This window comes from Vombatus ursinus, unplaced genomic scaffold, assembly GCF_900497805.2.
Source record: "Vombatus ursinus unplaced genomic scaffold, bare-nosed wombat genome assembly UNPS02014867.1, whole genome shotgun sequence".
NCBI lineage: Eukaryota > Metazoa > Chordata > Mammalia > Diprotodontia > Vombatidae > Vombatus > Vombatus ursinus.
The window spans coordinates 1,978,008-1,994,912 of NW_020954645.1; the positions used below are offsets into that span (position 1 = coordinate 1,978,008).

At 38.1% G+C, this 16,905-nt stretch overlaps 1 protein-coding gene across 1 annotated transcript in view; it reads right to left on the bottom strand.

Moving 5' to 3' along the window:
• Positions 1-16,905, bottom strand: part of CCDC12 (coiled-coil domain containing 12) — a 65,374-nt gene that overhangs the window by 33,675 nt on the left and 14,794 nt on the right. The window contains exon 2 of the mRNA XM_027842129.1: positions 430-497. Coding sequence (XP_027697930.1) covers positions 430-497 — 68 coding nt within the window. The remainder of the gene's footprint in view (positions 1-429; positions 498-16,905) is intronic.

Here is a 16,905-nt window from a genome sequence, read left to right on the forward strand (position 1 = left end):
AGAGCATAAAGAAACTGGGTCAGGTCTAGAAAAAAAAACAAGTAAAAATGCAAAACCAAATCTTCTAAATAGGTACTGTCTCTTCAGGCCACTGCCATCACTCACCTCTACCACCACAGAATATTAAAACTAAAGATCCCTTTGAGATCATCTGCTCTAAGGATCAGAAAAATGAAATTATTTGCTTAAGGTCACACAATTCATTAATGGTAGAACAAAGATTAAAACCCAGGCCTCCAGATTTCATTACAGTGCTCTTTCTAATACACACTGTCAGTGTGGGAAGGAGGGAAATGAGAACATTTAGTAGATCATAACATGGCTTAAATCGTCTGAATGCTTTGCCCCAACTTACACAAAAGGTCACTGGTCACATATATCATGCATTGCCATATATCACAAACAAGCAAACGAAAAAAAATCTATTACCTGTGTTTTTCCCCTCCTTCTTCTTCTTCTTTGAAGTGTTTACTTTTTGGTTCCTCATCTTCCTTATTCTGCAAATGGTAAAGAAAAACCTCCATTAAGTTTAACCTTTGTCTTTGGAATAGCAAGTAATCAAAACATACATGTTAGGGATAAAGTGGGAACACTCTTCAGTGTTTAGCAATTGCTGTGATTGCTTTGTTCACTAAGTCTGTTAAAGTAGGGACGGATTCTGGCTTTGGCATCCAAAGTGGGTCATTTAGAACCTGCTTCTGCTACTTACTACTTTTGGCAAGTCACTTTCCCTCTCTGGGTCTGTTTTGTCCTCTCTGTGTAAGGGAGGAAAATCAGCACTATGCCCCTCCACACTCTCACCCCCATCTGCCAGACTAGAGGGCATCCTCTAGAGATCTGAGTGTGTGCCTTCACCCTTTCTGCTGGGCATATTCCCTCCTAAAGAGCATGCAAAACCCAAATGCTTCTGGTTGGTCCCAACTGCCTCCTGACCCTCATGTTGGGGCACAGTAAAGAGGACTGGCCACTGAGCAGTCAAGAACTGCCCACTCAGACTTTAAAGGGAAAGGTAGCTAACTTCTACTTCCCTTCTTCCTCTTCTGAAGGTATGGCTCTGACTCCCCATCCTCAAGCTATGGTAGCTGCTCCCACATGACAGGAAGACCATATATTCATCTGGGTGAGCCTGAGACCTAATTTCAAAATCCTAGCTGCCTCTTCTACTTTATGTTTCTTTCCCCGAGCACAAGTGACCAAAGAATGGTCCCAAGATGGATTTGTCCAGCTTCAGTGGCTTCCTCATAGACTCAAGAGGTCTGGACTGATTTACAGGTTCCAGGTGACTTCAGTTTGTTACAACACTTCTCAAAGGAGAAGATGACCACCAAAAGGAAGGTATTCTCCAGTATTCAGCACAGTGTCAAGCACTTAGCAGGCTTTTAATAAATGCTTTAAATAAATGACTGACTGCTAGAAAATACAAACTGTGAGGAAGTTGCACAGATAGTACAAAGTCAAAAAAAAAGATAAAATGACTGTTCAGTAGGTCACAAAATATTTCATGTTTTAGGAGTTATGGGTTACTGTTTCATGTTTTAAGTCTTTGTCTATGTGCAGTCATGAGTCTGGGGCGGGGGGTCATTTTGGGTTTTTTTAGAGATTAGGCCTCCTCATCCCTCCCAAGTTTGAAGTGTACAGCCTAGTGCCAGACCTTACTAATAGTTCACAGTTCAGTTCACACCTTTGGCAGCCTGGTGGCCCTGAGCTCCTAGGGGCTCACCACAGGAGTACCAGACTTAATGCAGACACCTAATTGGCTTTAGCCTTATCATAGACAAGAAACCCTAAACTCATGATCCACTAGCCTCCTCCAGTAGAAGGAAATTACAGGCATGGGCAACCAAGTTTTAATCATTTTTATAATGATGGAGGAAATAAATAGCTGTCCTATACATGATCTACAATATACTGAGTACTTCTCTAGAAGGAACCCTGTTAATCCCTTTTGGGGAGACCCTAGAAACATGAACCATTTCCAAGATTTATTTAAGATATGTCCCCAAAGGGTTTCCTGGAGTTAACTCCAACCACTTAGGAGAACTCATTGTTAAATTTTCAGTGTGAACACTTACACCTTAGAAATTAGCAAATGCTAACCAACCAGGCCTTGATTTATTGTTTTGTTGACTGTCTAAATTTGAGAAAGTGATGGATAAAATATTAACAATGCAGATTAAACTTAAAAGTATGAAAAAAAAAAGGCATGTCCCCAAAGAATTTGTTTTGCTTGACTACACAAATACAAGTAAGCAACAGGTTTTGTTTTTTCTTGTTTTCTCAATGGAGAGAGGAGGAAGGAGAGGTAGAGCATGCCAAGTTGAAAATAAAATGAAACTGATTTTTTTTTTAAAAGATATTTCCCTAGAGTTATATTCTGGAGCAGGGGTGAAATGACTCAGTGACAATGAAGAAAAAAATCTTCATCATTCTCTATAGAGCCAGGCTCTCCTAGGACTGAACTCACCAGACCACATGAGTCCAGAGTTCAGGACTCTTAGTAAGAGAGGAAGACTGTCTCCCAGGACCCAACAGGTTGGTTATATATAAAATTAGAAGATTAGATTACATGATCTCCAAGATTCATTCTAGCGCAGTCTATGTCCTTATTTTCTTTATTTTTAAAATGCCTATTATATGTCTAGCACTATACTTAGTGCTGAAGTGGATAGAAGAAAGAAAAGACACAGTTGTTATTCTGAAGAAGGGGTTAAAATATAATCAAAGTATTAGTGTATATAGTCTGAGTACAGACACCAGGAACAAGGAATATTCTATTCAAATTTCCTAAGTTCACCTAATTAGAAGGATCCACCAGAATTAATGAGAAATCTTGACTATCAATACTTTTTTTAATGAAAAAAATAATTTTGATACCTACATTGAAACAAAACACAAACTAAGCTAACACAGAGCTGTACTACCCAGCAGCAGAGCTAAGGCTTTCAATCTTTAACAAAATCTTTAACAAAGGTTGTTCTGTGAAGTATTTCATAAATTGAATTGGAATTTGTCTCACAAAATGAGAAACTCATGAAAATTCTGAATTTTCATGTTTCAAATTATGGGAAGAGAAGTGATTCTGAATCTAGCTGTTCTCTTCTTCTCCCCAAGTCACATTCACATCCTCAACCTTATAGGAATTAACCGTATCCAAATGAAATTACCAAAATACAAACAATACAAAGTTTGTTACATAAAAGCAAAAAAATTTCATGGCATGTTTTATTATGATTTGAATGAGGTATAAGGACACAAAGAACTTATGTTACAACTACTATCACCACCTATATTAATATTAATAATTTCAAATCCCACCCTCTTCCTCCATATGCCCAGAAGCCACGAACTGCTACAAACTGGTAGTTCAAACATATTCCTTTAGCACTTATTATACAAAATACACTTTTTGCACTAACCCTGTTGTTACCTGTCTTCCTATACAAGTCTTGACTACCTAATCACATGGTACAGTTCTCCAGTGCAGAGACAATGTTATGCCTTCCTAAGTGGAAGGGGGCTTGACTGCTATCCCATTCCTGAAAAGGAAATCATATCTGTGATGTTCCAAGTCAGTGGTCAGTCAACCTCCACTTCAAATCCTTTAATGAGAAGGAGCTACTACCATCCCTAGGGCAGCCCATGTCATTTGCAAAAAGATATGTTAAGAATTTTTTCCTTAAACCATGCCTAAATTTGCCTCTTTGAAATTTCCACCTTTCATTCAAGAACAAATCTAATCCCTTTTCCACATGACAATGCCTTAGATAACGGAAGGCAGCTAGCATGTTTCCTACAAGACTTCCCTTCTCCAGGTTAAACATTCACAATTTTTTCAACACAAATGCTCATATGGAATAAACTCAAAGCCCTCAACTCCTGGTCACTATCCTCTGGACGGTCTCTGTTCTATCAATTGTCTTCCTAAAACAATATGCCCAGAACCAACTAGAACAGTCCAGATAGAGTCTGAGCAAAGGCAGAACAGGACAGAACCATCAGCTCTTTATCCCTGGACAACTGTGCCCTTCAGAAGGCAGCCTAAGGTCATATTAGTTTTCCAGGATGCCACAATATTGACTCAAAGTGTGCTTGCAGTTGACCAAAAGCCCACATCTTTTCCAGAGAAACTGCTGACCAGTTGTGCCTAGCCAAATCTTGTATTTGTGAAGTAAAAATTTTGAACCTAAATATAAAACCTGACATTTATCCCTATTAAATTTCATCATTATTTGATTAGACCCAATATTCTAGCCTTTTTTAATTGACTGTCTTCCAATGTTTTACTCATCCTTCCCAGCTGTATCATCTACAAATGTGACAAGCATGTTATCTATGCCTTAATCCAAGTCTCCACATCCTCCTCATTAGCCAGCCTTTACCCAACCTGCAGGCCCCCTCTCCTACTTGGAAACTACCCGCCCTGACCACTATTTCAGAAGGAGACGCAGCTACGCTCCTCTTCATCTTCTTCACTTATAACTCAACTCTGGACTGCTCTCCCACCCCCTCTTTCAGGTTCCCCTTTATATATTATCTTCCCCTATTAGAATGCAAACTCCTTACGGGAGGGACTGTTTCCTTTGCTTGTATTTGTAGCCGACTGCTTAGTACAGTGCCTAGAAAATAAAAACACTTAATAAATGTTTTATCTATCTACTGATAAAAAATACTGAACACAAGACCAACCACAAATGGTTCAGATCCCTAATGAACTCCCAGGGACGTTATTCCAAGATGACATCAAACCACTGATGACTGCTTTTCAGGTCCAGTCTTTTAAACAATTCCAAATTCATCTAGCTATATTACACTTAACTTACATCTCTCCACTTGTCCACAAGAAGAGAAAAAATATTCTATCAAAACTTTGCTAAAATCTTGATATAATAATGAAAGACGACAGAACTATGACTGACACGGTAACTACTGATAATTTCAGTGAAATTCAGGTCAAGCAGGCCCTCTTCCTTCTCAGTTGACAGATTATGGTCTCCAGGTATGGAATGAAACAAATTGTCAGACACAGTCAAAGTATTATTTTGTTTCCCCTAGCTAAACTCCATGAGAGGGCAGGTTCCATGGCATGAGAAAAAGCACCCATTGTAAAGTGACACTCATGTATTTTTTAAAAACAAACATCAAAATTTGTTGTTGTTGTTGTTGTTCAGTCATTTCAGTCATGAAGGACTCTCCATAACCCCATTTGGGGTTTTCCTAGCACCAGAGTGGTTTGCCATTTTCTTCTCCAGCTCATTTTACACATGAAGAAACTGAGGCAAACAGGGTTAAGTGACTTGACCAAGGTCCCATGGCCAGATCTGAACTCAGGAAGATGAGTTTTCCTTACTCCAGGCCCAGCATTCTATCCACTAAGCTGTATACAGAATTACCCTACTCTACTAGACTAGCAATCTTGTCAACAAAGGAAATAAGGTTAATCTGGCCCGGCTTGTTCTTAATGAAGTAATGCTGGCTCTCTGTGATCACAGACTCTTTTTCTAGATTTTCACTAGCCATCTCTTTAATTATGCATTTTAGAATTTTGCCAGGAATGTAAGTCAAGCCTGCTGGTTTATTTTTCCCTTATGCCCTAGAGTTTAGTTTTTATACAGATTGATAATGGCTCCCTGAGAAGAAAATCCAAAGTTCAGGTCAACATATAGTGTGTCCCTGGAAGTGGTAAAATTGTCCCATGTAGAATTTTAAATAAAAGCCATTTTCCTCTGCTCTGGTTTCAAAATTGCTCAGTTAATTTCATAACAACAAAGCAAGGACCATATCCTGACAGTTAGCTGCCTTTTGGCAGGGATAGAGCACTGAGACTCTCCAACAGTTGTCTCACAGCCACCATGCACCAGGAGCAATTTCCCCTAAAAATCAAACCCAACTCAAGAGTTCAGGAAGCACACATTGTTCATAGATTCACGATTATTTTTCAAAAGAGAGCAAGAAGTGTTCTGGAACACAGAAATACTTACATAACAAAGTTCACCCTATCAATACTTAATTAGCCTGCAAAACACTATCCAGGACAAAGATGTTTGTCTTCTGAGAGTAGACAAGCATGAATTTCTGAAAATTATTACACAACAGCCATCGATAGACATCTCCAGAGCCTGAAGAAAATACAGGACCAGTTTCTTCTGAATTGAGAAGACATGCTTGATGAGCTGCTTTCCTGCTTATCAGGTCTGGGGAGAAAAACACAACTTTGGAGAGCAGCTAGGTGGCGTAGTAGATAGAGCATCAGCCCCAGAGTCAGGAGGACCTGAGTTCAAATTAGACCTCAGACACATGACACTCACTAGCTGTGAGGCCCTGGGCAAGTCACTTAACCCCAATTGCCTAATTTAAAAAAAAAAAAAAAGATCCAATTCAGACACATCACCTATGAAGACTTCTGTGGTCTCCCACCTAGAATCAACTTCTTCCTTCTCAAAATGTCCATAACACTCCTTTGAGAATTTTTTTAATCTATTTATAATATTAACTCTTATTTATTCTGTATAGATCTTGTTTGTTCATAGTTGTTTGCATGTTGTCTTCCCCATTAGTCCTTGGGAACAAGGTCTGTCTTGTGCTTTTTTTTTTTCTATCTCCAGCCCTAAAGACAGTGCCTGACAGATAGTAAGAACTTAATAATGCTTGCTGATTGACTAATTTGTTTTATAACTATTTGTATATTCACTTTAACACCTCTAATAATAATAATTCTAAGCCCTCAGTTGCATTAGGTCAGCAAGGACCCTATTTCATCTTTTCACCCCCATTGCCAAGCACATAGTAAGTACTTTTAATAAATGTTTTGCTGAATTAAGAACAGAGTCTTAATGACAAATCTGAGAACTACTGTTATCAGCACATCAACAAGATAAATATTCCACAGCTCTATATTTGCACGCAAGATTTCCAACACACAAAGTACAAAGCGTCCCAAAAGTCTTTAATAGCTTAAAACTTCAAAAATACTTTTGTGACCCTCTATATATTATTTCACTTGATCCTCACAACAACCTTATGAAGGACTACAAAAGAATTATCTTTTTTATCTTTAGGGTATGAAACCTGTGGTTTCATAAGCATAGGGAAGTCCTGGAGAGTAAAAATATAGAACAATGTAGGCTAAAGTTAGATGGATTTGTAATTGGTTTAATAGTCCAATTCAAAGAGTAGCCTTAACATGTCAATGTCAGATTTGCAGGAAGTCTCCAGTGGCCCACTCCAGGAATCTATGTTTGGCCTTGACATGTTTAATATTTTTATGGATAAAAGCTTACATGCCATACTAATCAAGTCTGCAGATGAGTCAAAGCTGGACAGAATAGCTAGTTAACACAATGGATGACAGATTCATGATCCAAAAAGATACGGACAGACTAAAGCACTGGGCTGAATTGAATAGGATAAAATTTAATAGGAATAAGTGCTAATGTCTTACATTTAGGTTCAAAAAATAACTTTACAAGTCAAAGGTGAGGGAAGGATGGTTAGACAGCAGTTTACCTGAAAAGGATCTGGGGATTTCAGGGAACTATATACTCAATACAAATCAGCAGTGTAACATGGCAACCAAAAAAGCTATTCTGATCTTGGGCTACAATAAGAGAAGAACTATAGTGCAGTCATTTTCAGTTGTGTCCGATTTCATGATCCTATTTGGGGTTTTCTTGGCAAAGATACTGGAGTGATTTGCCATTTCCTTCTCCAGCTCATTTTACAGATGGGGAAACTGAGGCAAACAGGGTTAAGTGACTTGCACAGGGTCACCAGCTAGTAAATGTCTGAGGCCAAATTTGAACTCAGGAAGATTAGTCTTTCTCACTCTAGACCCAGCCCTCTATCCACTGTGCCACTTAGCTGCCCCATAAGAAACAAATACCTTCCAGAAATAAAGAGCTGATACTCCCACTGTTCTTGGCTGGGGTCAGAGCACATCAATTCTGGGCCACACAGTTTAGGGAGGACATCAATAAGCTGGAAAGCATGCAGAAGAAGGCAATCAAGATTGTGAAGGGCCTGACTTGATGTTATATGAGGTTCAGGTGACAGAACGGGGGATATTTAGCCTAACCATCAGTGGGGAACAGGATAGCTATTTTAATGAATTTAAAGGGTTGGTACCTGTAAAAGGATTTAGACTTGTTCTGTTTGCCCCAGTAGGCAAAATCAGGAGCAATGATGGGAAGTTGCAAAGAAGTAGATTTAGACTTGATATTCAAAAAAAAAAAAAAAAGATTTTCTCCTAACAATTAGAGCAATCAAAAAGTAGAACTGGATGCCTTGGAAGGGAGTAGGTTCCCTTCACTGGAAGTCTTCAAAAGAGGCTGAATGACCACTTGTACAGTATATTATGGTGGGAATTCTTTTCTGGAGTTAGATGAGATGGGCACTGAGGTCCCTTTCAATTCTAGAATATTGTGATTCTATGAAATTCACTCTACCAAAAAAAACATACAGAGAACTATTCTGAAATTTAGACTTAGGAGTTACCTAGGAGAGAAGGTGTCAAACTCCTGCCCATGTTGCCTGCATCACACTGTTAGGAACCAGATTAAAATGAAATTGGGAATTATTTAACAAAACAAATAAAAATACAAAACAACATAGATAAAAAAATGCTCTAAATAACTACTGATTAGAAAAATGTAAATCAAAACAACTTTAAGGTACCACATCATAACTATCAGGTTGGCTAACATGACAAAACAGGAAAATGATAAAAGTTGGAGAAGATATGGGAAAATTTGAACACTGATACATTGTTGGTGGAGTTGTGAACTGATCCAATCATTTTGGAGAGCAATTTGGAATTATGCCCAAAGGACCTACATATACAAAAATATTTATAGCAGCTCTTTTTGTGGTAGCAAAGAATTGAAAATTGAGGGGATGCCCATCAGTGGGGGAATGGCTGAACAAGTTGTGGTTTATGAATGTAATGGAATACTATTGTGCTATGAGAAATGATGAGCAAGCAGACTTCAGAAAAAGCTGGAAAGACTTGTATGGACTGATACTGAGTGAAATGAGCAGAACCAGAACACTGTACATAGTGACAGCCACATTGTGAAATGACTAACTTTGATAGACTTAGCCCTTCCCAGCAACGCAAGGATCTAAGGCATCTGCAAAAGTCTCATGATAGAAAATGCTATCCACATCCAGAGAAAGAACTATGGAATCTGAAGGCAGATCAAAGCATACTATTTGCTCTTTTTTTCCTTCTGTTTTGTTTTGTTTCTTCTTTCTCGTGGTTCCTCTTATTGGTTCCAATTCTTCTGTACAACATGACTAATGTGAAAATATGTTCAATAGGAATATATATGTAGAGCTTATATCAAGATTGCACGCCATCTTGGAGAAGGAGGGGGAGAAATTTTGGAACTCAAAAGCTTATGGAAGTGAATGTTGAAAACTAAAAATAAATTAATATTAAAAAACAATAACAACAACAACAACACCACCATAGATAATGTTCATTTGTAGTTTTCTGAGTCAAGATGAGGCCAGCAGGGATACCTTTCCAACTGAGTTTGACACCACTGGCCTAGAACACTGAAGTTTAAAGACTTGTCTGTGTTCCCAAGGCCAGTATGAGTCAGAGGTGTTATTTGAACCCAAGCTTACTTGACTCGAGCTGGATCTCTATCCATTACACCATTGCATATATTTTGTTTTCTAAACAGATGAGGACAGTGAAGTTGAGAGGGGAAATGGATTGCCCACAATCACCTATTACTAAGCACCATTCAAACCCCAAGGTATGATTCAAACCCCAAGTCTCTCCTGATACTTAATCCAAGATTACTGTTCCCATTCTGGTGGCAGAGATAAGGTCAGCATGTTACAGCCTTTATAAAACTCTAAAAAGATGTGGAAGAAATGGTAGCACAGACTGTCTTTTGTAATAACGGACACTGAACTTGTCAATTGTTCATAAATGAGGCAAAATACCCTTTTTTCCCTTTATCCTACAACTTAAGCCCATCACAATCTGGCTCCAACCTATCTATCCAGCCATACTACATATGATTTCCTGTCTATTACACTACTCCAGATTTCTCCAGGATTTCTAAATCTGTGATATAGGTCAGCTATAGTATCTTCTTAGATAAACGGTACCATTACTACATCTGTATTAGAGATGTCTTATTAGTAGTACAACCTTTTACTGATTTGTAATTTTAATATTATTTCATACAAATTATTCTGTCTCCTAAATGTTCTATACAACTGGCAAAATAGGAACACTTTAACACATTAATCAATGACAATGACCTTGGGTCAAATGGGGCTTCCATTTAATAACTTCTCTAGTTATTAAGACTATGTATAATGCTATAAGTAAATCATGAATGTCTAATTTCTACAAGAAAGGTAAGAATGAAAGGGTTAAAGAGAGAGACAACTCAATATAGTACCAATCTTTCAAAATCAAAATACTTCTTAAGTCAATTCACAACCAAGTCAAAAGTTTTCTAAAAGTTAAATCTTTTCACCTTAGGATACTAAGTCTAAGCAAAAAGTACTTTGACATGTGACCAACTGTTTTTTCCAGGGTGTTACCAGCATTAAAAGAAATAAACTAAATTTAAGTCAAGTCTCAGCTTTGGTGTGATCTAGGAGTGCTGAAAGAATAATCAGAATTAAACTTGCATTATAAGTCAGAAATTGTATAATTAAGGAGGGGGAAAAATGCTTTCTTATAAAACTCATCCAAAAACATTTCCTTTCAGGTAAGATACAATTTATTCTTTAGTTATTTTAGTAGATAAGCATTTCTGGACTTGGAGTCAGGAACATCTAAGTTCAAATCCGACCTCAAGCACTTATTCTAGAGTCTAGACAAGTCACTCAAACTCTCTCGGCCTCAGTTACCTCATCTGTAAGATAAGAATAATAACAGTACTCACCTCACAGAGCTGGGACAGGATTAGAGATAACACATGTAAAGCGCTTTGCAAACCTTTATCCACAAATGTTAGCTATTATTATTATTATTATTTCATTAATGAACAGTGAAGATAAAAAGAAAGCATTTCATTGTCTCTTTTTTTAAAAAAGCTTTTAAAATATTTATTGAATACAAAGGAAAGGATTTTTTTCCCCTAACATCCTGGGGTTCCTTGGAGATCTTTCCAGTTCTACCACACTGGTGAAAGTGAAAAAGCAAGAATGTTAGAAAAGAATATGTCAAGGGATATTGAAGACTGGGAGAGGAAGACTGTATCATCTTAACTAAATGTAACAGATGCTAAAACTGAGACTTCAGTCATTAAAATTAGATGAATAAAAAATGACCAGGTATTCTGAGTAAAAGAAACAATATAACTGTCTAAAATACAAAGATCAATGACTTGAAATCAATCTTAGGTCATCTAATCTAACTATCTACCTAATATAACCAAAGACAACCTTAGTCAAAAACTCCTGATGAATAAAAATTTTTTCATAAAACCACCAGTACTCATTGTGTAAGAAGCACCTAGTAAGCAGTGCAAATAAACCACATACTACCTATATTTGAGAAAGTCACTACACTCAGGTGCAACACTTACCATGACTCCTTTCATTTGATGTAGCTATTTATCTAATTCTAGATTAGGCAAATCCATAGTATCTTACAAAACATACTTATCTTGCAGAAAGTACTTACAGCACAGAATTCCTAGCTTTAGGAGCAGAGAACTGCAGTGCTGAGATTCAATGACTTCAGGTCACCGAAGTTAGCTACCTGAAGAACTCACACTTGTGAAGAGAAGAGTGGCAAAGTGAGAACACAAAAGGGGTTGGGGAGCTGTCTACATTAAGGCAGCAGCTCCCAATTTCTCTTGGTTTAAAAAAATCCAAAAATTCTAACTGCTGGAGTCCCATGTCTTTTGACAAGCACTAAACAGGTTAGCAAGGTGTGAGTGGGTGGGAGGAGGAAAGCAACAAAGTCAAATTCCATGATTTCACATACAATGCACATTATGAGTGTCAGCTAGGTATCAGTGGAGAGAACACTAGGTATGGAGTCAGGAAAACCAGAACTCAAATCAGACTTTAGATATTTACCAGCTATGTAACACTAGGCAAGTCATTTAATCTCTAAAAGTCAGTTTTACCATCTGTAAAATGGGCTTCTGGGTTGTCATCAAGATAAAATAACATTTGTAAAGTGCTTTGTAAACTTTAATATGATCTATAAATGCTAGCCTATCATGATCATTAATATAGCTTCCCTTTGATGTGCCTCTTTAGTTAAAAAAAATCTTAGAGAACTCTGAATTTCAATCAACTAACAAGAATTTAAAGGCTTACTAAGATTTATTGAGTGCTGAACAATAACTGGTTACATAAATAAGTGAGAAGAAAGCAGAAAAAATATACATAATGTAGGGAGACAGTAAGGTTACATAGTGAAACAGGGAGGTCACGTACTGTCCCAAATACAAGGCAAAAAAATCCGAGGGTTTTTGTTTTTGTTTTGTTTGCTGCTGACTGACCTATCAGATAAAGACAAGGAACCAAGACCAGGAAAACGAAAGTTAAAGACCTAGGGTACCAAGTTTAGCTCTGGTTCTTATTTAACTTTATTTGCATACCAAAAAGTATGAGGGGAGGGGTGAAAGAGAGATCCCCAGTGGCTTGGCCTAGTGCATTTAACATCAATGACTTGGATAAAATGATCCTTGGAAAAAAACAATCCTTGACATCATACTAGGCAGGATGGCTAAAACAATGCACAGTCAAGATCCAAAAAGTTCTTTACAGGTTCTAGAACACTGGGATGAACCTAACAGGGAAAAATGTAAAGTTCTACGTAGTTTAAAAAAAAGTTCTTGACAAGACAAGAAAGGTGTGGCTAGATGGTAAAAAAAAATATTTGAGAATTTAGTTCATTATGCATCAACAATGTGATCTGGCAGCCAAGAAAGTTAATGTGATGGAGCTTAATGAACAGACGCACAGGCTCCAGGAAGAAGGAAGTTAACAGTCCCTTCTGTGACACCACCCTGGTCAGACCACATCACAGAATCACAGAATTCAAGAATTAGAAAAGACCCTATAATCCAACGCACACACAAAAGGAATCTCTGCTATCAGAGACCCAACAAATCATCTACCAGCCTCTCTTTGAAGACCTCCAAGGAGGGGGCACCCACCACCTCGAGTACTGAATTTAGTTCTGAACAATACAGTTGAGGAGTGATTTTACAAACTGAAGAATGTCCAAATGAGGGAAACCAGAATGCCTGAAAAGCTTGGAATGCGTGAAGAGAGAGCTATCTGGCTCCTGGCTCGTGTATAGCACCATTTTCCCCAAAGCTGTTGCTTCCTTAGGACCACCTTCTCACTCTCCCAATTCTATGCAGCCCTTTTTCTAAAATGTTCTTAAAATGCATTAGGTCTCTGGTAGGGAAAGTTATACAACATTATTGCTGAGGAAAAATTACATTCAATTTAGGTGACTTACAGAAGCTCTCTTCCAGGATTATAATGTACCTCATACCAAATTCAAGACTTGTTTTTACCTATGATGGAGCTTATTCTCCCAATTTTTACCATCCCTTCAAGAATCTCTTTATACAAAGAAATTAAGGAAAAGTTACTCAATCAAGCTGATAAGATTAAAGGCATCTGCCACTGGATGAAAGCAAATAATGATACTCCACAAGGTTCTAGAGATTGGCTGGGGAAACGATCAGACAAGCTCCTGGTAACCTGTAAAAAGCTACAGCTATCTCTTGAAAGAAGGAGCTCAGACACTCAACTCTGAGGAGAGACAGGACAGTCAGTTCTGGAAGACGACTTGAACCTTCTCCCTTGTACCTATTCCAGAGTGCAGCAGAGGTGGGGGAGGGGGAATTTCTCTTTGCCTTTTGCACCCACTCATTCACCCCCAATATAGTGCATTGAAGCAGAACATAGCAGAGTTCAGCTGTGGGGAGTCAAGTTGGTAAGAGGGGCTGAGAGGCTAAGCTTGGAGTAGAAATCCTGCTCAGGAGAAGACAGACCCAAGCCTTAACTCCTGCTGGTCCTAGACTCTGGTTCCTTCTAAAAGAGCACAGCCATATCCTAGGCCAGGATTTCAGATGAGCCCAAAGCCAGAGACAAGGGAAATTACAGCCAGGCATTAGAGACATCAGCAGAGTCCCACAATATTTTCTTGTGATGTTCTCCAATTCCTTATCATAGAATGGTCTGAGCAGAGACTCCACTCCTGTGGCAGTTCAAGAACATCACAAGAAGATATCAGGAGGGTCTTGTGATGCTGTAGTTATAAACTGCATCGGCCACACATTTTCTCCATGTGTGCTTCTCTCTTTGAGAATTCTATGTGTCCTCTCTTCCCACTGATGCTATATGGCCTTTACACCAGGCAGAAAGTAAATTTGTAGGAGAGTGTACCAAGGGTTTATGGGGGAAATGCTTTATTATCATTCTTACTTTTTCATTTCAGTAAATGCCTTTATTTGCTTATTAGTTTAGGTAAGAGCACCTGTTGGGGCCCATGAGCCAGGTATAGAGTATCTAGACTAGAGGACAGTTGTTCCCAGGAGACTCAACTGACAAAGGTGAGTTGAGTAAGGGGTAGCTAACCCCAGAGAGGAGACGACTACAGACTACCAATCACAACAGTTCCCACTTATGTAGGAGTTTCCTTCCAACAGCCCTGTGAGGTGAGGTAGGCAGCATAAGTATTATCTTAATTTTACAGATAAGAAAACTGAAGCTCCAATAAGTTAAGCAGTCTTTTGCCTAAGGTAGAGGCTCCCACTGGAACCCAGATGCTCTGGATGCCAAACCAGCTACTCCTCTGAATGTACTATAGTGTCTCTCAAGGTCAGATAGAGCAACAGTTACTCCTTCAAAGAGGTAAAAACCCAGAAAAGCTGAAGCAGAACTAGGACCAAGGTGTCTGATACCTTGAGTCTTCACCTCACAGGATATTAACGGAACTGTAGCGTCCTTCTAATTAGCTGTGAAAAAGAGTTGGTCAATGGCAAATCCTAAATCACAACCCAGGTTATAGGGGTAGCTGAGGAGATGGAAAGGACTTAGATCACAATTTGCTTCACTAGGTACATTTAATTTCACAGCATCAAAAGCAGATGTTCTTTACTTATGATTCAAATGACGATGACCAAAAAGGTAAGAGTATGTCTTTAAAAAAAACAAAGATGGGGGGAGGGGTAGGAGAGAAAGATTCCTGAAAGGACAAAGGTTTTCTCTCTAATTCACTACCCATTCAAAATTTACCTCAGGAAGTTAGTTCTTGATGCATAAATCAAAATGGGCCTGAAATACAGATTGCAGTCTGCAAAGCACAGTAGCTTACTCTACTCTGCTGTAACCACAGCAACTAGTTTCCTCAGGCATGGATTTCTGCCTCTAAAAGCATAAGCAGTTGCTTCTCCACACAATTTAAAAAAAATTTGTAAGTCAGAGAAAGGGAAGGAAATTATTGGAGGAGAGGGGACTGAATATGATATTTAGTAACAGAATAATAACACTGACATGTAATAACATTTATCATATAAAATAACTCATTAATATCAAAATTACACTGGTCATATCAGAGTTAGCAAGAACATTAATACAGACTTTCTCCTTTCCTGGTTAGTGACTCTTAATCACCCAAAACTACAATATCCTTTCTCCTCTCCTTCAATATACCTTTTCTCTAATCCCCAGAAGTGGCATTTCCTCTGAAACTTTTCCAACTATTAACATTTAATATTATATAAAATGCTATACATGATATAAATTATACAACATAAAACTTTCTAAAATGTACTTGATTAAGTTAAAACAAGGCAATATAGCAAGCCATTACATTAATTTAAGATTTATGACTCTTAATAGATTACCAGTTCTTCACAAGAGTTCTACTTCATGACCTGATGGCATAGAGAGACCTTAGGTTCTAGCTAAGTATGAAAAGGTTCATCCTCAGTTGGCTGAAGTTTAGTTGAAGAATTCTCACGGCAACCCATGAAATTAAGAAAAATATACAATGGCCCCCATTTCTCTGCCTGTTCTCTTTTTTGTAACAGCGGCAGCGTGGCAAAAAAAAAAAAGGAAGCAAAGGATGCTCCCACACAAGATTTTAAGCCATTTATAAACATTTATTTAACTGGTGGAACTCTTAACTATGAGCTCTTGTCAGGTAACTAACAAGTGAGCATACTACCAAGGAAACTCAATCATAACAATTTTAGCATTCTGGTTATAAATGAGAACAGAAGACAAAAGAAAGTTACACGACGATGGGAGGGCTCACTTGCTCTTCTTGGAGAAGAAAAAAAAAAGGGAGGGTCTGTGGAGCTGGTTTTACTTTGTGTCCAAAGGCAAAAAGAGCCATACTTTCATGATAATTCAATCACATTACAGTGTCCATGATAAGCACTTGAAAAAAGATCATCATGAAAATAATGAAGCAGCAAGGTAGCACAAAAGATACAGCAGACCTGAGTTCAAATTAGACCTCACACATTTACTCTGGGCAAGTCACATTATTAACTGTTTGCCTCAGTGGCCTCATCTGTAAAATGAGGATAATAATAGCACCTACTCCCACCCTAGAATTGTCGTGAGGATAAAATGAAATAATATGTATAAACCTTAAAGTGTTATAAAACTGCAGCTTACACACCAACATATATACGTTCTAGAAAATAAAGAGGTAGAAAATTTTTCTAAGGGTCTGATGAGACCCTCCAAATTAGATCAACAAGTATTTTAATATTTGGTAACCTCAATAGATGGACATTAGAGGGAATTGTGAAAAATATTGGAAAATATGGTATAGGATCAAGGCAGAAAGGAGGCTAAAGGTTTACAATACTACAAAGATGCCTGCCTCTCTCTCTCTCTCTCTCTCTCTCTCTCACACACACACACACACACACACACACA